At 42.8% G+C, this 23,549-nt stretch overlaps 2 protein-coding genes across 5 annotated transcripts in view; one reads left to right on the forward strand and one right to left on the reverse strand.

The window, feature by feature from the left end:
* The window catches only part of LOC127587804 (uncharacterized), a 265,695-nt gene extending 246,173 nt beyond the window's left edge, over positions 1-19,522 (forward strand). The window contains exon 3 of the mRNA XM_052046268.1: positions 19,461-19,522. The gene's annotated coding sequence lies outside the window, so the exon portion shown is untranslated. The remainder of the gene's footprint in view (positions 1-19,460) is intronic.
* Positions 1-23,549, reverse strand: part of robo3 (roundabout, axon guidance receptor, homolog 3 (Drosophila)) — a 216,117-nt gene that overhangs the window by 59,244 nt on the left and 133,324 nt on the right. For all 4 annotated transcript variants that reach the window (XM_052046220.1, XM_052046222.1, XM_052046219.1 and 1 more), the window contains exons 3-6: positions 18,776-18,933; positions 16,243-16,363; positions 12,143-12,281; positions 10,573-10,700 (exon numbers count right to left, since the gene is read on the reverse strand). In XM_052046220.1, coding sequence (XP_051902180.1) covers positions 10,573-10,700; positions 12,143-12,281; positions 16,243-16,363; positions 18,776-18,933 — 546 coding nt within the window. The remainder of the gene's footprint in view (positions 1-10,572; positions 10,701-12,142; positions 12,282-16,242; positions 16,364-18,775; positions 18,934-23,549) is intronic.

Below are 23,549 nucleotides of genomic sequence, written 5' to 3' on the forward strand. Positions count from 1 at the left end.
TCAAATGCTCAGGTTTCATAATACTGACACCACTATTAAAAAAGCCACAGCAACACGGCGAGGGTTGGAGTCACGATCGTGTTGTGGTGGTCACACATGAATTGAAAGTATTCTGTTTCACGAAGTGCTTCCCTTCATTACCACATTCATGAATTTGAAGAACAGCAGATTAGTGCTGGTCTAGACCAGTGTTGACAGAAAAATCCGAATCCAGCCAATCTGAGCTCGAGAAATTTCGAGTCGAATTCGAGACAAGACCGAGAAACTGGAGCTAGTCTTTTTTCCCCACTTTTTCTCTTCTCTAACAGTTAGTCCATGTGTTTGTAACATTCACATATTTGATTTCCATTGATTCAGTAGCAAGTGCCAGGCTTTGCTCCACACATGGGGATTGAATGCATCACAATTCCTTCACACATCCTAAATAATTGCCCTGATGCCCACCGGATCTCTAGCCTGTCTTTCAATTGTTCATTGATGAATAAGTCAAAAGGCACAGATCCATAAACAAGGGCCGCATTTTCTCCACAACAGAAAAAAATATCTTCCGAGCAAATGAGCTTCGCATGCCTCATCGTTGAACCACAGTGTCGGTGCCACCTTTTGTACCTCTACAAGTCAGCAAATTTAATTTGTTTTCAAGAACATGAAATTCATTTGATCTCAGATGAAAAACGCTACTGGCACGCATGATGGATAATGCATGATGAATTACTGAAAGCAACTGCACGTCAGATAATGAGAATGCCTAATCTCGACCTTATTCATGATTCTACTTTAACTATTATTGACACTCCACTCTGTTTAATCACAAAGGGCACCCCAATTCACAAAATGTGTTGCAACTCATGACAGTGCCTGCCCCGAGATGGGGGTGGATGGTATTGGGATGATTGATGCAGGCGCCACACTAAACCTATACATCAGTGTGGATTCATGCTGTTGGAAGTGTGGATTTCAAACTCTGAGGTAAAACAAATGACAATACTATACAGCCCCTGCCAACTCATGGACCAGAGTTTCTGCGTAGGGTGATGCAAGACCTGAAATATTCGAGAAAAGCAGTGCAATGCTATATAACGCAACCCATGGAACATTCAAATGCAAAAAACACATGGAAGGGCGGATTGGATGTATTGTCTCTCGACAAGCCGTTTGTGATTGTGGGTTTGTTTCACAGTAAAATCCCAAGTCGTTCTTGGTTTAACCCTTCCAGGGACAGAGGTCACTACCATGGTCAGCTCATCATGTTACAGGATATCATTATTGGTGCATGAAAAGGTTAAGCATACATTAGGGTGCGAATTAGTTGTTAGTTTGCCATCATGGTGATAATTCCATTCATAAGTGTGTGGCTGGGTGAATGAGGTGACAATGTAGAAAATGTTCATACTGAAAGGTAAAAAAAAGCGCAATAGAAAGTTTAACAGTATTTGTTTGTCTGCCATATTGCAAAGAGTAAGCTAGGCTTGAGACGGCAAGACCAGCAGTTTAATGAACACTTTTGTCACTGTATAACCTTAATCACTTGATATTAGCGACATTAAGAGTTTTCCACTCATCTTAGCTGTGCTAAAATGACGACTATAAAGTTGACAGAGTAACTTTGGATGCAGTTCCAAAATGGCCGCCATTGACAATGACAATTCCGATACATCTCGTACTGCCGTGCGAAGACAAGCGGAAAGGACACTGTTTCACTCACTGATCATCTTGGTATAACTTGAACCAAAATGTTGTCCAACCTGAGCTTTAGGGCTAGAAAGCCGTTTGCATGGTGGGCGTCATGAGCTGCCATCGTATGAATCAAAGAATCCTGCTTTTCTGTGCATGGATGTATGCAAGGAATATAATACCATAGCAACAATTGACAAATAGCCACCCTTAAGATGTTTACTGTACTTTATGAATCAATGTGTGAACAAGCACACGCGTATGGATTTGATATCTGGCCAGTGTGAGATCAGCTCTGCAGATTCGTGGAAGATGTATACAAAGGCTCAATCCGCACCAAAACAAGACAATGCACAGCTCTTCAGCATTTTTTTGCGCCTGTATCCAAAGGTGCATGACATCACAGGAAAACTAGCTGTCCAATTAAGTCCATTTGTATGATGAGCGTGATTAGTGCTTAACAGGCCATAGAGTTAAATTGAGCAAACACCTGAACATTTTCCCTCTTGTCTGTCATGACTCTGACCCAAATACTGTGACAGCTAGAAATACTGTAGGTTATTAAAAATCTGTTTATGGTTCTCTTCACAGCTCTGTCTGGATTATAACAATGTTAGGTTCGGGGAGGCAAATGAGCACAATGCCTGCGGCTGGAATAAATAATTAGCAATGATGGGTTCGTGCGGGGCGACACTGAGCTTTAGATTTTGGACACATGACAGCATTTTTACATTGGGGGATATAATCAAAACAGGGTTTTGAAAAATTAATGATAAAGATCGACAAATAGTGACCTGTTGTAGTGGAAAATATTGACACAGCAATCCCTCCCCATTTTATTGAATTTTACACCAACTTGCAAAGAAAAAACTGGCAAGACAGAAAACCTTCAGAGTCAGTCACATTTTTGCCATTTAATAGTCATGGACTTAAACAGTGACAAATATGTTCCTGGTCATCAATGTCACTCCCTGAATTGAAATTTGGACCATTCACATGACATTGACATTACTGTATTTTCCGCACTATTGGGTGCCTCAAAAACCTTCAATTTTCTCATATATTGCATAATATTTTAGTTGTGCAAAGTGCTTTGCTACAGCTGCACCGGTTGTGAAAGTGCTTCATAAAAAAAGCTGTACTGTATTGTATTTTTTGCGTGGCTCCATCTAGTGGATGCATAACGAAACCACAGCAACTATTGTAGCTTTTGTAATGCAGTGCGCCCTATATATTAATACATTTTTTTTTTAAATAGGCTATTCATCGAAGGTACGCCTGATACTCCGAAGCGCCTTATAGTGCGGAAAATACGGTATTTGTTTTTCATGAAGGAGGGTTTTTGTGGTTTTGGCTCCACGGCAAGATGCGCTATCATCTTGAAAAACCATGCCATTTTAATCTCAATGTAAACTCTGCAATTAATGCTGGAGTCAATCATTCCTTTAAAAATGTTGACAAACTGAATGAAAATAACGGTTTGTGTGATGAGTGGCAATAAATCGGAATTATTAATTAGCTGAATCCGAGTCGGCTTTATTACTGAGCTGGAAAATTTCATTTTCATGTTCGCTTGTTTTAATCTTTAATTAAATGATCCATAACCTTGATTTTTTTTAGCTAACATTATTAAATATTTAACGTTCCTGTGTGGACAGGATTTAAAATTTGTGATGTTTTATTCTACAGGTTGGCTAGACAAAATAAGTAGACCTACTATTCAATCACCACATGCAGTGCTCCAAGTGGGAGAGATCATAGCGCTCTAATTAGTTCCATCGGCAAAGGAAGACAAAGCGCTCAGGTAATGCCACACACCTCCCCTGCCCCCCACGCACAATCAGGACACGACATTTGCAACATGATTCTAAAGCTGTCACACATGTGGAACACAAACAACCCCACACTCCCTGGGAGAATTCCCTGGGGAAAATGATGTGACAGGCAGCTGTCACAATCCCACACTGATGCAGTGCATGTCATGCACACCTTTGCTCGAGTCAATGCACTCTCATGCTCATGTTGCTGAATTCATATTTCACCTCATTTCTCATACACACGAGCGAGCTCTTGGGATATGGCTAACAGTTTTAAAACAGAGCAGCGTATCTTTGTGTGAAGCAATTCCCATCACCTAACATTCAGTTTATTAGCAATTTAAAAAATGTTGTATGTCGTAATGTAATATTATTTATTTATTTGTTTTGGAGCGCCGGTAGAAGTAGTTTGATATTTTGAGTTCCAGGAATTGGCACAAAAGTGTCTCCTGTACCTGTATTGAAGTCATGTACATCTTTGAAGTCAAGATGGCCCCCGAGTAGGCAGCCGTCAGCGAGTGCTCCCAAGAGCCTTGCTTTTTTTGTTGTTTTTGTGTTTGTTTTGTAACTTTGTGTTTGTTGTTACGTCGTGTGGACCTGATGTGGACTTTTTTCAGCATTTTTTGGTCACAACATTCATCAAGGAGGAGACTCTGTGCTTGGTGGTTGTGCCTTCTCGGCAGCATGGGTATACCAGCACTGTTTTTGAATGGGAGGAATGTCGGCGCCATTTGACTGTCGTTGCTGGACAGTCCCGGGGCGCTTGTGCCTTGCGCCTGTAATGGGCAGCATTTTTCACAGCCCCGCTTTGTTCAGCGGAGAGATCAGTGCTGTTGACCGGTCTGCGGCTGGATTGATGTAAGTCTTGAGGAGCCGACGATGAGAAAAAAGGAGCGTTAGCGCGGAGCGCCGATGCGGATTTGGAACCGGGAGTCGCGGCTTGGAGTTTGAAGCGGATTACGTGGGACAGGAGAAATGAACTAATTTCTTTTCCTCAATGGATGCTAGAGCTTCGTGTTTGCTTTCAAAACTTAGCTTGTAGCAGACGTGTGCTCATTTTCAGCATGTCGTCTCTGATCCACTGGTGAAAGGACACTTTGATCCTCTCCTCTTTCATCTAGAACTGCTTCAGACAACAACGTGTATGCAGAAAATTGGTGAAGATTGCACGACTGTCTGTGTCCTATGTGATGTGTTATTTTTGTTATTTTGACTTCAAAATGGCGCCGCGAGAGTGGCTGCCTTTCCAGCAGCTCCTATATTTAGTTGTTCTGCTTCTTCATTTCATAACTTTGCTGCTGTGAATTGGGAATTTCTCCATTGAGATACTAATAAAGGGTTTCTTATCTTATCTTATTGGGTTTCCTTTAACTTTTCCGACATGCCGTCAACATTGATATAAAAAAAGGTAAAACCCTCTTTTGTTCGTCATTATTTTGAAGTCCGTGGAATTGTTTCCTCGGCTGCAATACAAATGTACTGTCTGAGGCGACACCAGTTACTTTTCCGCAATGTTCATCCTTGTGCCTCACAAGGAATGACCAATCAATCCATGTTGTCACATTAGTGTAATAGTTGGATTGGACTACTAGTATTAAAACTAATAGTATTAAACCAAAATGACATGTTAAAAACAATGAAAACAAGTGACTTGAAGCAGGTGCAGAGTCTTATGCCGAGTTGAAACCAAAAAATAAAAATGGGTTTGGTGACCCTTGCAAATTCCCCCAGTGCGAGACAAAATATATTATCTCATCCACAGCATAGGACTAGCAACAGAACGGGCTCTATCCACTGCTGAGCTTTTGTCTTGCGATCGATACTTCTCAAAGAAACTAATAAGTTGACTTGAGGCACTGAGCAGGGCTGTAAAGAAGGGGTGGCTTGAAAAGGTGAGGCAGCATAAGATCATTTCAAGATTTCAATCATGTATTCATTCATCTTCCAAACCGCTTCTCCGCACGAGGGTTGGGGGCATGCTGGAGCCTATCCCAGCTGTCTTTGGGCAGGAGGCAGTGTATAACCTTTAAACTGTTTGCCAGCCAATCGAAGGTCACACATAGACAAACAACCATTCGCACTCACAGTCACACCTCGGTACAGTTTAGAGTGCTCAATCAATCTACCATGCATGTTTTTGGAAGCAGAGTAGAACATGCAAACCCCACACAGGAAGCCCGCAGCCTGGAATAGAACCCCAGTGCACCGTGAGGCGGACATGCTAACCAGTCGACGGACGTGCCGCCCTACCTCACCATCAGTCGAATTTAAAATCACAGCCCATTTTAACTCCTCCATGAACTGTCACCTTGTTGTAATAGATTGTTTGTGTGTCCCAACAATCCCAGAAATTGAATTGTCTGGGGCAATATGCGCTGGCATTGTCATCCATGGCAAACAGGCTCTAGCTCAGGAAACTGTGAAAGCATATCTAAAACACCCCTTACGATAAACAAGCATTATGAACAGCAATTTCCTTTGACAAGATGCAGGTCACCGGTGCCCCCATCTGGAGCCAGGCTCAGATGTGAGACTTGATGGTGAGCACCTGGTGCTCTGGACTGCACCCATAGGACCCGACCATTCACAGCTAGTTAAGGCAACGAGTGCCCCTCTTCCCATGGGCTCACCATCTGTGAGAGGGACCAAGGGGTCGGGAAATGTGTGAGCTGGCCAGTGGAAAAAGGCAGGGTACCATGGTGGTCAGATTCCTAACTAACGAAGCTGGCTCAATGGGTGTGGAATCTCACCTCTGTGGCAGGGAAGGAGTCTGATTTGGCATGCGAGGTTGAGAATTTCTGAATAGATCTAGTGCAACTCCTTTCAACACATAGCTTAGGCTCTCATATCAGCCCTCTTGAGAGGGGTTGGACTCTTTTTCACTGGAGTTGCCCACAGTGAGTAGCACAGAGCAGGTGTAGGCATTTGTATTGCCTTTAACTTGACACTTGTATGTTGGTGTCCACCTGCACGAGAGGGTAGCCATCTTTCACCTTCAGGTGGGGGGATGGGTCCTGTCCTGACTGTTGTTTGTGCCTATGCACCAAACGCCAGTTAATGGTATGAACCATTTTTGGAGTGCCTGGAGGGCGCAGGGAGCTGAGAGGTATCGGCTGGGCAAGTGGAACACAACTTTGTTGGTCACTGAGGCAAATACTCGTGCATTTGAGGAATTTGGCAAGGCCATGTCGAACGACTTCCGGATGGCTTTGAGGAAATTCTGGTCCACCGTTCAGCCTCTCAAGAGGGGGAAGCAGTCGGACATTAACACTGTGTATAGTGGAGATGGGGCACTGCTGACCTTGACTCGGGATGTTGTGATTCATTCAACACTTCAACGGCCTTCTCAATTCCATCAACATCCCTTACTTTGAAGACGAGGAGTGGGCACTGTAAGGTGGGCTTTCCCATCTATGGGTTTGAGGTTGACGAGGTAGTTAAAAAGCTCCTCTTTGCAAGGGCCCCGGGGGTAGATTCACATGGAGTTTCTTAACAGAGTAGAGATTCCTTTACTGAAACAGTTTCAAAACCCTATCATTTGGTTATGAGGACAGAACAAGAAAACATCCTGTACAATTGCATGTTTTGCTTAGGAATGCCAGTTAAAAATGTACGCTTTGGTTAAGTGTATCGCGCAGCAGAAGAGAAACTATTACATGTAACCTCAACACTTTGATGTTATGTGGCTTTACTTTCCTTGTCCACAGCAAACAAAGAGCCTCCCTCTTAGCTCAAATAGTAATACAGTGATCCCTCGCTCTAACGCGGTTCACTTTCCGCGGCTTCGCTGTTTCACTGATTTTTTAGTGCAGTTTTTTAAATGGTTTTAAACAGTGAATTTCGTTCTGCATCCTGATTGGCGCAGGCACTGACTGCCGTGAACAGTCTCCGCACCTTTTCTCTGTACAGCTTGCCAAATTTACCTTGGCAAATTTTTGGTCTTTGTTTTCATTGTATCAGTGGCGGATGCTGGTCTGTCAAGGAGGGGAAGATCAATTTCGGTCTACATCATAAAATGTGTCCGTTTATTTATACGTGAATTGTACTCCCTGTTCCTTTTCAAAAAAATGAAAAGTCGAGCACACAAACAATCATATACCATAATAATGAAGGATAATAAATATACAAGAATTGCTATTCAGTGAGATTCAACTACAAAGGTGGAGAATGCAGTTTTGATGGAATTGCTAGGATGTGTGTGATGAGCTTGACATGGAAATAAAGCAAAAATTCATTTTTAAGTGGGATAATTTATGGTTGCATGCACATCCACTGCATTCATTAGTTCATTTCAACTTTCAAATGGAAGCTTTGTCAACGCATGACAAAACACACAATTGTGGAAAAGAACTTCTTAATTATAGTCCAACGCTCGTATGTGCCTCGTAATTACAGTTATTCTCAGAACACTTCTTGCCCAAATTAAATAACTCTCTCTCTTTGTCCAACTCCTATTGGACTTACTTCTTCAGTCAGCAACAAAAACACAATGGTATGTGTGTATGCTCACACTGCATATATATAGTATACAGCTAAAGTTTATTTTGCACATACAGTATAAGAGTATGCACACATCTGTAAACATGCATATGTGGCTCAGACCACCAAACACCATGTATTTGTCATTGCATGTGGGCGGATGTCATTTTAGAGTGTCTCCAAGGTGTCAGGGAGAAACTGTAGGGCCCGCTCACACGATCCACTTTTGCAGAGCATGGCTCTAAATATTCCCATTTATCGTCACAAATGACAGCGTTTGCAGTTGAGTGCATCTCTTCAAGAGACCGACTTTATTCTAATGCAATTTCGATCTTTTTGATCTTGCCTTTCTCTCCAGAGGCATGAAGAATTGAGACTTGAAAAGTAACCTAAATCCTTACTTTTTCACTTCATCTCTTATATAGTCTTAGAGAGCTGTCTGTACCCAGTGGCATAATTCTGGCTGTTTTAACCCTGCAGACAAAGTCTCTCTTGGGGTAATCTCTCCTGGCGTACATTCTCAAGATTTGATTACCGTATAGTACACGACATAACCTAAAACCCTGCAAAGCATACTAATTGAAACACTAATACAAGGGGTCACCAACATTTTTGAGCGTTACTTCATGCGTCCTGATTGTGCGACAGGCTACCAATTGACACATATCTGAAATAATATATTTGTTCAGATTGCTGTATTTTCCACACTGTAAGTTGCACCTAAAAGCATTCAATCTTCTCAAAAGCTGACGTGCGCCCGATAATCCGATGCCCTTAATATATGGTGTTAACAGTACAGTGATCCCTCGCTACTTCGCGGTTCGTTTATCGTGAACCGCGTACTTGCAGATTCAGTGCATCGCGGATTTTTTTTTTCTTACGTAAACATGGAGTACAGTACTGTATAAGTTACTCTATATGACTCGCTGTTGTTTTGCAGTTTGTCGCGGACCGTTTGCAGACTTTAAAAAAAATATTTTGTTTTACCTGTAAATGTTAATTGGACGCTACTTCACGGATTTTCAATTATCGCGGGTGGTTTTGATCCCCATTAACCACGATAAACGAGGGATTACTGTATCTTTATTTTCCCCATTGGGTTGTTTTCCTGTTTGTGTTCCTGTGCTATTTAGTGGTGATTATTACCAGCAAGCAATTGTAACCTCCCAAAATCATTTAAGCCCCACACTAATTGACATGAGCAATCGCCAACACACACTCAAACAGACAACTTCTTTACCAAGATAATATCAAAAGCTTCGTTAACTACTGACTAAATGAATGAAGAGGGAGACAAGAAAGACTTCTCAGAATATTTATTAGTGGATGTGCGCCCATGAGGTTTGCGTGCCTTTTCGTTGAATCAATTGTCCTCATAACTTTTGTCTTTTATTTATTGTTTTGTAATGCCATTTGTATTAATGCCAAGGAATAAACCTAGTATTTTTATGGACTTTGTGTTGTGCTTCATGCTACATCCTAAGGGAGCCACATATGGATCAATATTCTGGTTTCTTGGATGTTATATTTTAAATGTTTGGTAAAGCGCTTTGTTACAGCTGAATTGGTAGTGAGGGCTCTATATAAATACAGCTGTATTCTATTGTATTGTATTTCCTTTAGCATAGCTCCATCTACTGGATGCATAACGGAACCGCAGTCACGACTGTAGCTTCTATTCTATGCGCCTTATAATGCAGTGCGCCCTATCTATGAAAACAGTTTGAAAAGAGGCCATTCAATGAAGGCGCACCTTATACACCGAAGCGCCTTATAGTGCGGAAAATACGGTACCTCTAATAATATTACAGGTTACAAGTGTTCTTTTTAAAACTTGATTTTCATTTTTAGACTCTGATCATGTTAAAGGTGTCTCACAATACTGCCAGTGTTTGGATTTTTAAATCATAATGTTTACTCGCAAATCACAATGTCCGCCCCAATGGCGGGCTACTCATGTGGTCCTCACGGGCCACATTGGTGACTCCTACACCCCTACACAGGATCTCATACATGTTGCACAGGAATGAAAAATTTGTGGCAAATTGTCATGGTAAAACAGTCAAGTGCAGTTTATATTTGATAATCACACATTACAGCCTGTATAATCATGTTACATTTCCACTTTAGTCTGCTGTCTTTATTATGTGCAAGACATCACCTATAATAGCCTGTTTTGTATTAATTATATAACTGAATTTACTTCATTAATTTGACATTTCTTGACAAGTATCTTGCAATAACAATACCGTTCAAGTTTGACTGACATTGTCGAAAGAGATTCAATCAGCAATATTGGAGAACGGTGTGCCTGCGTTCACTCTCAGTCATCCAGGTCTAACACCATCATCTTTTGCTTCTTCTAGCCTAAATGATACGTGTGGAGTCTGTATTTGTGCCTTCATGGCTGCGTTCTCTTGGGGTGGTCAACAATCAGGTGTTGTTAACCAAAGTGGGACATGCAATTTTTTGATCACACAAAGCTCATTGGATACTGTATGTGTCCTTAACTGAAGTGTCTCGTGTACTTAATTTAATTCAAAAATTAAGATTATAATGTTAAAAAAAAACACACATAAACCACTACTTGCAAATGCCTTACCGTGTACTTGCAGGGTCGCTGCTGCCTCTGCTTTCCCGACACTGTTCTCTGACACACACGTGTAAGTGCCCTCGTCTTCAGCTCTCACCTGCTTCAGGTGTAGACTGTTGTCGCTGCGGATCTCATATCTGCAAACACGTCAAGCTTGTGTAACTTGTCACATATTGCAGTCATAACTTGCAAGTCTCAACATTGCAACGGACGTCGATTATATCGCTGTGTGAAATTTAAAAGATTTATAAGCCTTGATGGCACCTTTTATATTTAAACTTGGAAAAAAACATGACATTATCCTTTTAATAAATGCAATTCAAGGAAGAAGAACTTAATCTAAGAAGCATCATGTTCATTTCGATTGCTATTTGGTGTGTGAGATATACTGTATTTTTTAAATTCAAAGTGCAAATCAGTATGAAACCCTCTTTCAATGAAAAATATAAATCCCTGTGATCATTGTACACATTTACATATCGTTCAAGTAAGGAATTTTCAAGAAAACTCTTCATGTGTGCAAAGTCCAATGCAGGCATGGCAAAATGTTCTGCAGCCCTTCAGTCATCAAGCAGAATTAATCTGACTCTGTTAGAGGAGAACTGAAGACTGCTGTAACAAGTGAGATTTTTCTCCTATTTCTCCTGAGGTATCATTAAAGGTCCATCCATCCATCCATTTTCTATCCCGCTTATCCTCACAAGGGTCACGGGCATGCTGGAGCCTATCCCATTTGTCTTTTGGCAGTAAGCGGGGTACCCCCTGAACTGTGGGAAGTGGGAAGTCAACACCATCTCCATCCTGAAAAGGGCCCGGCAGCGGATGTACTTCCTGAGGCTACTGAGGAAGCATGGCCTGCCACAGGAGGTGCTACGACAGTTCTACACGGCAGTCATCGAATCAATCCTGTGTTCTTCCATCACGGTTTGGTTTGGGGCCGCCACAAAAAAGGACAAAATCCGACTTCAACGGACAGTTAGGACGGCAGAAAAAATCGTTGGCACCGCCCTACCCACTCTTGAGGACTTGCACACTGCAAGAATCAAGACAAGGGCACGGAAAATCCTCCTGGATCCCCCGCACCCTGCCCACCACCTTTTTCAGCCACTCCCCTCAGGCAGACGCTACAGATCCATGCGCACCAAATCCAGTAGACACTTAAACAGCTTCTTCCCTCTAGCCATTAACTCCTTAAACAGTCACTGACGTAGTCACTCTTCTTGCACCACAAAATGGTACTACAAAACTACTGGCTACTCTAAAATGGTTCAATGATTTTGTTGTTTACGATGATACGAGTGCAGCGTGTTATACCGGAGACAAATTCCTTGTGTGTTCTACATACTTGGCCAATAAAGATGATTCTGATTCTGAACTGCCATTCTTGTTTTTGGAATGTGGGAGGAAACTGGAGTTCTCGGAAAAAACAAACGCAAGCATGGGGAGAACATGTAAACTCCACCCAGGAGTAGTAGACTATTCATAAAATGTATCTGTATCCAGATGACCGAAAAATTTAGTAAATTCAACACACCAGTGTACAATGCAGAGAGTCTGTTACTGTTCCTGTCTGGCTTACCTGCCTCGAGGTAACTCCCCCTCTTCTCTCCGCCACCGAACAGTCGGAATCGGATCTCCGTGCACCGCACAAAAGAAGTCCACTGTATCATCAGCCAACACCACTTGGTTCACCGGCTGCTTAGTGAACACTGGCCTCTCTGACAGCAGACAGGAAACACGAAATAGAAGAGTGGCAAAAGTTAGTACAAGTCAAATTAAGACACGGAGCAGTTAAAATGTCATTCTCCCAGTAGTGTCTGAAATGTTTTTTATTTGCAGTTGACAGAATAGGTATGGGATATATTGTAACATCGACAACAACAATAGCAACAACAACGATAACAACAAACAAACAAATTGAATTTAACCCTTTCAAGCACCCTGTAACCTGACAACATAAGCTTTCTACTGTAGTCAAACCTGTCCTTGAAGGGGTAAAAATATTTTGGGGGATTTTGCTCATCTAAATGAATGCAGGTTTTTGCTGCACTTATACTGATTCCCATAAGAGCCTTCTCAAGTGGTTTAAAAAGACAATGTGCACTCACACCTGTGCAGTTGTGTAATTGGTAGTTAAGCATTTTAGCTTTTTTCAGCTTGCTAATTTTCTTCAGGCCCCTTCACTTTTGTTGAATCCCCCCACCCCCCAAAAAAGATTGATGAAAGAGTGACGGTTATTTGGCAAACATCTTAATATTGTCAGTGGTTGAAATGTGTATTGAGTTTATTTTGGTTTTGATGTTTACAACCTCATATGCAAATATTTTGAAATTATTTGTTAGACATGCTGATGTATTGATTTACATCCTTGATGTGATATATACTTCTGTTGACAAAATATTTGCACATATTAATTAAATTGGATTTTAATATCCATGTGTGCTGTCCGGAAAAACCGCTAGCAAAAGACTTCTTAAGACTTATCGACTCTTTTAATTTTGTGCAGTATGTGACCAGCCCGACACATGAACAAGGACATATTTTAGACCTTATCCTTGCTCATGGTCTACCGGTGTTGAATCTGGAAGTCCTTGAAAATGGGATTTCTGATCACATTGCAGTTTTATTTGAAGTAGTCTTATCACATGCTGCTGTGAAATCTGGCGCTCCTAGCTGTAAACGCCGAATTTTTAACCCTCGCACTGCTAGTCGTTTCTCTGATGCCTTTAATAACCTTTGCGTACCCTCGTCTAACACAGAGGAACTCACCTCTTGGTTCGTTTCGTCATGCCACCACTGGATTTGGTGGCTCCTTCTAAAATTGTGCTCCCAAAGCCTAAACCCGAGCCATTGTTTAACGACATTACGCGCGCAGCTAGGCAGGAGTGTCGCAAAGCTGAACGCAAGTGGAAAAAAGGCAAATTGCATGTCTCTTATCAAATTTGGAAAGACTGCTGGCGTAACTACCAGCTCACAGTAAAAGAGGCCAAAAGAGAATATGTCGAGCCTTATTCTAGCTAACCGTCACAACCCACGCGCACTATTTAAAACGATAGATTCTGTACTCAAACCCCCTCTGCCTACTTGCTCGGATTCTTCACCCGAGATGTGCAACAGATTCCTTCAGTTTTTCATTGATAAGGTCTCTACAGCTAGGACTCCGGTCTCAAATACCGCATCTGACCCCTCTGTCCATGTTCCATGTTCAGCTGTACTTAATTCTTTTGATACTGTGTCCTTGGCGCTTTTAGAGATTGTAGTTCGCCAGACGAAGCCATCTGGCTCCCCTTGCGACTCTCTTCCCCCACGCTTCTTTCAGGAGGTTCTCCCGAGTGTTGGTGCATTGGTCTTGGATATCATCAACAGCAGCCTTTCTTCTGGTGTAGTTCCCCAACAGTTTAAACATGCTGTGGTCCAACCCTTAATCAAGAAACCTGATCTTGATCCAGATGTGCTGTCAAGTTACAGGCCCATTTCCAAACTGCCTTTCATTTCCAAAATTCTGGAAAAAGTGGTGCACATGCAGTTGAAACTTTTCTTGGATGAACATAACATCTTGGAGGTCTTCCAGTCAGGTTTCAAACGATGCATAGCACGGAGTCAGCCCTGTTACGCGTTTCTAATGACATCCTCCTGGGAAATGGAGACCACGTGTGTCTGGTCTTATTGGACTTAACTGCAGCATTTGATACAGTGGATCACAGTATTCTGCTGATTCGTTTGCAGCACTTTGTGGGCATTGGCGGCAGTGCTCTTGAGTGGTTTAGGTCCTATCTAGCTGACAGGACCTTTTGTGTCAGCCTTGGCTGCTCTGAGTCAAGCACTGCTCCCCTGTCATGTGGTGTTCCACAGGGCTCAATTCTGGGGCCTCTGCTATTCTCGCTGTATCTTCTCCCATTGGGTTCCATCTTAAGGAAACATGGTATTCCCTTCCACTGCTATGCAGATGACTGCCACATCTATGTCCCACTGAGCAAGAAAGACGCCTTCTCATTAAGGCCACTCCTATCCTGTCTGGAAGAAATCAAAACCTGGATGGCACAAAATTTCTTGAAATTCAACGAAAAGAAGACAGAGGTGATATTGTTTGGTCCCAGTGGCCCTTGTACATTCCATCCTGTAGACTTGGGCCCCCTGTCTCCTTATTTGGAATCAACGGTCTCAAACTTGGGCCTTAAACTGGACAGTGATTTCAAACTCGATCGGCAAATTAGTGCCGTTGTTAAATCCAGCTTCTTTCACCTTAGACAGCTGGCCAAAATAAAACCTTTCCTCTCACATGAACACTTTGAGACAGTAATCCATGGCTTTGTCACATCCCGGCTCGATTACTGTAATGCCCTGTACTTTGGAGTCAGCCAGTCCTCCATTAAGCACCTTCAGCCGGTCCAGAATGCCACTGCTCACCTCTTGACTGGTACTCGTAAGAGGGAGCATATAACTCCTACTCTGGCATCCCTTCATTGGCTCCCCATTCATTTTAGAGTTATTTTCAAGATCCTCCTCTTTGTTTTCAAATCTCTAAATAATCTCGCGCCACCTTACCTCTGTGAGCTCATCCGCCCCTACACACCTGCCCGGTGCCTCAGGTCTGTGGACCAGTCTTTGTTAGAAGTACCAAGAACTAAACTGAGGCTCAGAGGGGCTCGAGCCATTTTTGTTGCTGGTCCCTCTCTCTGGAATGACCTCCCACTGAACATTCGGCAAGCCTCCTCGCTGCCCATCTTTAAAGCCCTCCTCAAAACCCACTTGTATTCTTTGGCGCTCGACTCAGCATGATTTTACTGCTTGGTGCTTTCTACCGCCTTTATTACCATTTCGTCTTACTGTTTATTGTGTATGCTAAATCGCTCCATGTACAGCACTTTGTATGCAGCGATGGCTGTATGAAAGTGCTCTATAAATACTGTTGACTTGACTTGACTTGAAATAAGCATTTATTTCTATCATGTTTGACTTTTTCATAATTGTGTTAACATTCCTGGCACTCAGGTTTCCACACCATGACATTATCCTGCAAATTATTCTTACTTTTTCAGAAAACCACAATAATACTACCATATTTTCTGGATTACAAATCGCTCTGGTGTACAAAACGCATTTTTGAGGGATATCCCTTTGATAAAATCCAACAGCAAGAACGGACATGTCATCTTGAAAGGCAATTTAAAATTAAAAATAAAATAGAGAACAACAGGCCGTATAAGTATACGATATGCTAACGTTACCTGACGATGAAACCAACGAACGGAGACCGTGCCGGCTCTGTTCACGTAACATATTAAGACTTATTCAGATAACTAGAGCATAAAGAACATTCTAATAAGTTTACCAAACCATCGGTGTCACTCTAAATCACTAAATCCAATGAAATCTTCATTCCCGATGTCTCTTTCAAACAACTCCGCCACCTCTGGAGGTAGAAGATGGAGCGCTTTCTCTTCTTCATCGCTTAAACCAGACTGATCGTCAACTTATCAACACAGCGCCATTTTGTGGTTTAATTGGAAATTAAAATTAAAAAGTAAAATGATATCATATTGTGTTCATAATTTCACACATAAGTCGCACCCCTGGCCAAACTCTGAAGAAAAAAGTGATTTATAAACCAGAAAATACGGTAATACCACTGCTAGTGTATCACCATAATTTGATAAAGAGGAATCACAAATCTCTTACCAAATACTACCAGTTCAGCTGGATCACTATTTTTTTCTCCAACCATATTGGTGCCAACACACACGTACATGCCAGCATCACTTTTTCTGGTGTTGGAAATCATGAGCTTGCCTCCTCGTATCTGAAAAAGGAGAGGTAAATGCATGATAGAGATGACTGAGAGAAGGACTCAAGGAAATAAATGCAAGCAGGGAGAAGAAATGGATTTCATTATTTGATGCCAAGTCATCAACGACACGAATATCCAAACTAAAAATCGCAAGACTCAGGCTGTGTCCAAATTCACGGGGTGTGTCCTCAGAAAGATGCTTTTTCAGCTGCATGATGACAATTCCGTCAACCGATTGAGGGTTTCAAAATTCTAAAGAGACAAAATCACAAGCTGGTTCCTTTAACATTTTAAATAGGAATTCGGATGGGCTTAATGTGAATTTGTACCCCACGCGAAACGTTGCGCCGGAAATGACGTCATGCGGCCGAAAATGCCGCTTGTGAAATTGGACACAGCCATAGACACAAATCTGTGTGACCTTTGAATTGACGACATACCCCTTCCAACTCCCAGAGTTTTTGCTTCCAATCCACATCGAGCATAATGTGCGACAACGTTGTTTTGGATGAAAAGTATTTGGGTTCTTATGAACTGTAAATATACTGGAAACAGTGACATTGGATACATACCACTTGAAATGTGCATGTGAAGATAAATGAAAACAACACATACAGTGTCCCGTATTTTCCACACTAAAAGGCGCACTGGATTATGAGGCACACCTTCAATGAATGGCCTATTTTTTATTTTTTTCATATATTGGACGCACTGGATTACAAGACACAATCAACAATGCATCCACTAGATGAGCTACACTCCTTCTGTTCGACTCGAGAGGCGTTCATGACCACCTCCGAAAAACGTAAATTAACGATTACTTCAGTGAAACTACGAAAATTGAAAATAATGCACCAAAACAGAAAATCAAGCGAGGAAATCACAAAATAAATTCTATAACCCCCGATGGCATTTCTTTTTGCGTAGGTAAAACAGAACGATCAGATGTCAGTAAAATGTAAGAGACTGGACTGTCTGGACTGGACTGAAGTGTTTATATGTGTTCCTTTGTTGTGTATTCACAAACGAGGAATTCACAAAATAAACTCTGTAGGGGGGCTATAGAATTTATTTTGTGATTTCTTCGCTGGATTTTCTGTGATCATGAACACCTCTCGAGTCGAATGGAAGATGAGAAGGCACGGAGGCGGACAAAGATGTAACTGTCATTGTTGAGACTGTGAAAACCATTCATAAAGTTTGAGTTTAAAAAAAAACAACAACACCACAGCTCTCCTTTTTTCGGAGTTGCAAAAACTTTAATAAAGCAGCGACACAGTTCACTGAACCAACAGCAAGTTATAACATTGTAAGCATGTCTCCAGCAAGGAGCCACTTTGGGGTCGACAGATTACCGTAATCACCAGAAACCAGGCGCACTGGATTTTAAGGCACGCTGTGAGCTTTTAAGAAAATTGAAAACTTTTCGGTGCGCCATATAGTGCAGAAAATATGGTATGTTAGAAAAACCTAAATGTGTGCACACGATGAACAAAGTCACTGGCGATTGCTCTCGGACTGCAAGGGAAGCTCGGCTTCCCCTAAAATGTCAAACAATAAGTGGTCAAATACAGTATATGAATGTAAATTTCATTGTGTATACATGTCATTGACTAAATATGCGCGACAACGTGCTCAACTTTTGTTCCGAATTAGCTTCTTCTTACTGGTTATGACACGACTCCCTTCTCATTCATTCCCGCAGCTTTGCTGTGCTTTAAAAGGTAGACGCTGAGCATCCACAGAGCGTCTACTGCCCGGACGCCGAGCGTCTCGAGAGTTCAGGGTAGGTTGTCCCAATGTGTTGAACGGAGACGAGTCATTGGATACAAGCTGGTTTTTGTCCTGCCCACGGACGCTCGCCGTCTCTGGGACTGGATGGCAGTGGGAGGGTACCGGACGCCAAGCTTTTCTGCATCAGATTGGATGATCTGTCTGAGCCTGTGTGCCAATTTGATTGACATTGAAATGAGCCAATCACAGACCTCTTAGTGCAGGCATCCTTGTGAGCAATTTTTCAAATCGCATTCTGTTCTGAGTTGAGCTGGAGAGTTCTCCTAATCATCTTAGCGACACTCTTTGTTGTAAACAACTAGCGACAACTTATTTTCTTCTAGTGAGTTTTATTGTAGTTCCTGTAGTTGTAGGACACAAATTAAGTCCCTAGAAAAGACGTCTTGTTGGTATGACAGTGTCACAGATCATTTTCTTGAAAAGGAACGGAGAGTAGAATTCACGTATAAATAAACGGACACATTTTATGATGTCGGCCAAAATTGAGCTTCCCCTCTTCGACAGACCAGCATCCGCCACTGGACAAAATGTACCATCAAGCCAAACCAGAGGCGGTGAAAACATATTCTTATTGGTGGGGCAAGAAGCTCCTACTGCCTCGAAAATGTGGACAACCACCCGTCAACTTACTGTGATCCTCTCGTCTCTGTCGTTGACCTGGACATTATTTCTCTTCCACGAGATAGTTGGCTCAGGATGTCCTCTGGGGGGAATACACTCCATGACAGCTGGCTCACCTGCTGCAACCACCACATCGCTGGGTGTCTGGCGGAAGTCATCTCTAAGAACTGGTGAAGAAAAAAGAGAAAATGAAGGGTAGCTACAGCGTATTGTTGATACAAAAAACAAAAAACACCATATCTGTGTACTTCTGCTTACTAGGGATGTGAATCTCAGCACTGAGGACGATTCGATACACATCTCGATGCACTACCAGCGATGCGATACTTCAACGATACATGGAATTTTCTGGCGACACGATGCGATACGTTTCACCGTTTTTACGATGTGATACGACGCGATACACATTTAGTTCAAATCAATGCGATCCGATACGATACAGTGCAATTTGTTGTGATATTGTGCAATTAAACATGATGCAAATACGCAAAGAAAAAAAGTTTAAAAAAAGATGGAATTCAGTATGGTATTGCAAAAAGTAGACCACTTTATTCCTTATAAACAGTAGAATGTGTAAAACAACTTATTTAAGCCCTTTCACAATTGGGTTTTGTGCAAAGAAAATGTAAACAATTTGGTACCTGAGACTCACAGCTGTTGCTGTAGAGTAAACACAAACAGACTACTCACTGAGTGTCTTATATGAAATATCCCTCTCCATAGGACAGAAAAAAATACAATTGAAACAATGTGGCAGTCACAGCCTCAAAGCCGCTGTGTGTATTGTAGCGTGCACAGACCACTCTCACTGAGTGTCAAAATGAAATGTCCAAAAGAGTCATCCAAATATAGTTTTTCCTTGCGCGGTCACAGTGACCTGCAAGGGGACCCCCAAAATAAGAGGCGATTTTTTTTTTTAATCCTGACCTGGTTTGCCAAGAGTTTCTCCGGTGTCCAACGAGGAACTGGACGGGGAGGGGGCGGGAAACTTGTCGGTGATGTGGTGCCATCGTTTTAAGTGGTCTGCATATTTGTGGTGCTGCCATTGTATGGCTTCGTAGTGCGACATTCTTTGCAAATTACGGAGCTTAAATCAATTTTCCGTGTTTCTTTTCGAAGCCGTAGTATTACAATACAATACAATACATGCTGATTAAAATAGCGCTTTCAACACAGTGGCAGCTGTAACAAAGCGCTTTACAAAACAGTTAACATAAAGTAAAATAATAAACACAACACATAACATAAAACACGGACAGTCGTGCAGTCCTAACCACTTTTCCGTCACACGCTATGTTGTTTGAAGCGGTTTGAGATGAAAGAGGAGAGAATCAAAGTGTCCTTTAACCACTGGATCAGAGACGTCATGCTCAAAATATGCACACGTCGGCTACAAGCTAAGTTTCAAAGTCAACAAGAAGCTGTAGCATCCATTGACGAAAAAATAGATTGGTTCACTTCTCCTGTCCCATGGAAATCCATTTCAATTCCAAGCGGCGACTCACTGTTCCAAATACGCATCGGCGCTCTTCGCCAACGCTCCTCTCTCCTCATCCTCAACTTCAGCGGCCATCCATCCAGCCGCACCAACGCCAACTGTCCAACAGCGCTGACATAGCCACTGAACAAATCGGGGTTGTGAAAAATGCTGCCCATTACTGGCGCAAAAACACAAGCGCCCCAGGTCTGTCCAGCACCGACAGTCAATGGCGCCGACATTCCTCCCAATCAAAATCTGTGCTGGTACAGGCATGCTGCCGAGAAGGCGCAACCACCAAGCACAGATACTGCTCCTTTGATGAATGCCGTGGCCAAAAAGCTCTGAAAACAGTCCATATCAGGTCCACACAATGAAACAACAAGCAACATGTGACAAAACAAAAGACAAAAACAGCAAAAAAGAACAAAAAAAGCAAGGCTCTTGAAGAGCACTTGCAAAATAAAAAAAAAAAATCCTCATCTCACCCCTCGGGTGGTGTCCGTCACTCATTCAGCTCGGGTCCTCTACCAGAGGCCAGGAAGCTTGAGGGTTCTGCGCAGTATCCTTGCTGTTCCCAGCACTGCACATTTCTGGACTGAGATGTCCGATGTTGTTCCAGGGATCTGTTGCAACCACTCATCTAGTTTGGGGGTCACTGCCCCGAGTGCTCCGACCACCACAGGCACGACTGTCACCTTTACCTTCCAGGCTCTCTCCAGCTCCTCTCTGAGCCCTTGGTATTTCTCGAGTTTCTCATGTTCCTTCTTCCTGATGTTTCCATCACTTGGGACCGCTACATCCACTACAACGGCTTTCACCTACCATTTATCTATGATCACGATATCTGGTTGGTTCGCCATTACCATCTTGTCAGTCTGGATCTGGAAGTCCCAGAGGATCTTCCCTCTGTCATTCTCCACCACCTTTGGAGGCGTTTCCCATTTTGACCTTGGGGTTTCCAGTCCATACTCCGCACAGATGTTTCGGTAGACTATGCCAGCCACCTGGTTATGGCGTTCCATATAGGCTTTCCCTGCCAACATCTTACACCCTGCAGTTATGTGTTGGATCGTCTCAGGTGCCTCTTTGCACAACCTACACCTTGGGTCTTGGCTGGTGTGGTATATCTGGGCCTCGATGGCTCTGGTGCTCAAGGCCTGCTCCTGAGCAGCCAGGATGAGTGCCTCTGTGCTGACCTTCAGGCCAGCCCTCTCTAGCCACTGATAGGACTTCTTGAGATCAGCCACTTCAGTTATGGTCCGGTGGTACATCCCGTGTAGGGGCTTGTCCTCCCATGATGGTCCCTCTTCCAGCGCCTTATCTTCTGCTCCCCATTGTCTGAGACATTCTCTGAGTACGTCATTCGTTGGAGCCTTCTCCTTGATGTATTCATGGAGCTTGGATGTTTCATCCTGGACAGTGGCTCTCACACTCACTAGTCCGCGGCCTCCTTCCTTTCGGCTTGCGTACAGTCTCAGGGTGCTGGATTTGGGATGGAACCCTCCATGCATGGTTAGGAGCTTTCGGGTCTTAACGTCCGTGGTCTGAATCTCTTCCTTTGGCCACCTTATTATTCCTGCAGGGTATCTGATCACTGGCAGGGCATAGCTGTTTATTGCCCGGGTCTTATTCTTGCCATTGAGCTGGCTTCTTAGGACTTGCCTCACTCGCTGGAGGTATTTGGCCGTAGCCGCTTTCCTTGTTGCCAGTTCGAGGTTGCCATTGGCTTGTGGTATACCAAGTAGGGATGTGAATCTCAGCACTGAAGACGATTCGATACACATCACGATCCACTGCCAGCGATGCGATACTTAAACGATACATGGAATTTTCTGGCGATACGATGCGATACGATTCACCGTCGTCACGATGCGATACGATTCGATACACATTAAGTTCAAATCAATGCGATCCAATACGATACAATGCAATTTGTTGCGATATTGTGCAATTAAACATGATGCAAATAAGCAAAGAAAAAAAGCTTTTAAAAAGATGGAATTCAGTATGGTATTAAGAAAAGGATGCCACTTTATTCCTTATAAAGAGTAGAACTTGTAAAACAACTTATTTAAGCCCTTTCACAATTGGGTTTTGTGCAAAGAAAATGTAAACAATTTGGCACCTGAGACTCACAGCTGTTGCTATAGTGTAAACACAAACAGACTATTCTCACTGAGTGTCTTATATGAAATATAATAATAATATATATATATGTATACGAATCTCTAGCGCAAGATGTCCACCCATCCCCTGTAAGTGCAACTCTTTGCGCACTGTTCAGCGACACAGTAATCTCACTTCTCACTTTGTTGTACACATCGGGAATATGTTTGTAAGTGAACACAGACCTGTCTGGTATTTTATACCTGGGTTCCAAAACGTGCACGAGCTGTCTGAAACCCTTGTTGTCCACCACGCTAAGGCTGGAGGTCTTTGCATATGAAATAAGCAGTGGCCTTAGTTATAGCCATTGCGCGGTCACAGTGAGTTGCAAGGGGACTCCCAAAATAAGAGGCAATTTTTTTCTGATCCTGACCTGGTTTACCAAGAGTTTCTCCGGTGTCCGACGAGGAACTGGGCAGGGAAGCGGGAGGGAAACTTGTCGGTGATCTGGTGCCATCGGTTTAAGTGGGTCTGCATATTTGTGGTGCTGCCGTTGTGTGGCTTCTTAGTGCGACATTCCTTGCAAATTACGGAGGTTTTATCAAGCTTTCCGTCTTTCTTTTCGAAGCCGTAGTATTTCCAAACATAAGATTTGAATGTTGCGGCTGCATTAAATATAGTAGTTTCCTTGCTGCTGCGTGCGCTAACTTCCATAATGTTTCGCTCGTTGTGTATTGGACTGTATGTGACGCACGGCTACCGTCCGTATTCAACACAAAACGCAAAGCAATGATGGTGCATTCATTGCGCCTAGGAAAGGGCAGATATGTGACGTTTAACATGAATAAAACGGCGATTGAATCGGATTTTACCGATACCCATCAATGCATCGTGATGAATCGCGATTTCACCGATACCCATCAATGCATCGTGATGAATCGCGATTTCACCCGTCAATCGCGTCGTACCCAGTGAATGAGCCGATGCACTCGGATCGCGGACGTGCGCATCGATGTATCGATTAATATCGATTATTTTCCACACCCTTAATACCAAGGTACTTGTAGCTGTCCTCAATGTCTGCTATTGTTCCTTCTGGGAGTGAGACCCCTTCAGTGCGGACTACCTTTCCTCTCTGAGTCACCATCCGACTACATTTCTCAAGCCCGAATGACATCCCGATGTCGCCGCTGTAGA

The sequence above is a fragment of the Hippocampus zosterae genome, chromosome 16 (genome assembly GCF_025434085.1).
Source record: "Hippocampus zosterae strain Florida chromosome 16, ASM2543408v3, whole genome shotgun sequence".
Classification (NCBI taxonomy): Eukaryota; Metazoa; Chordata; class Actinopteri; order Syngnathiformes; family Syngnathidae; genus Hippocampus; species Hippocampus zosterae.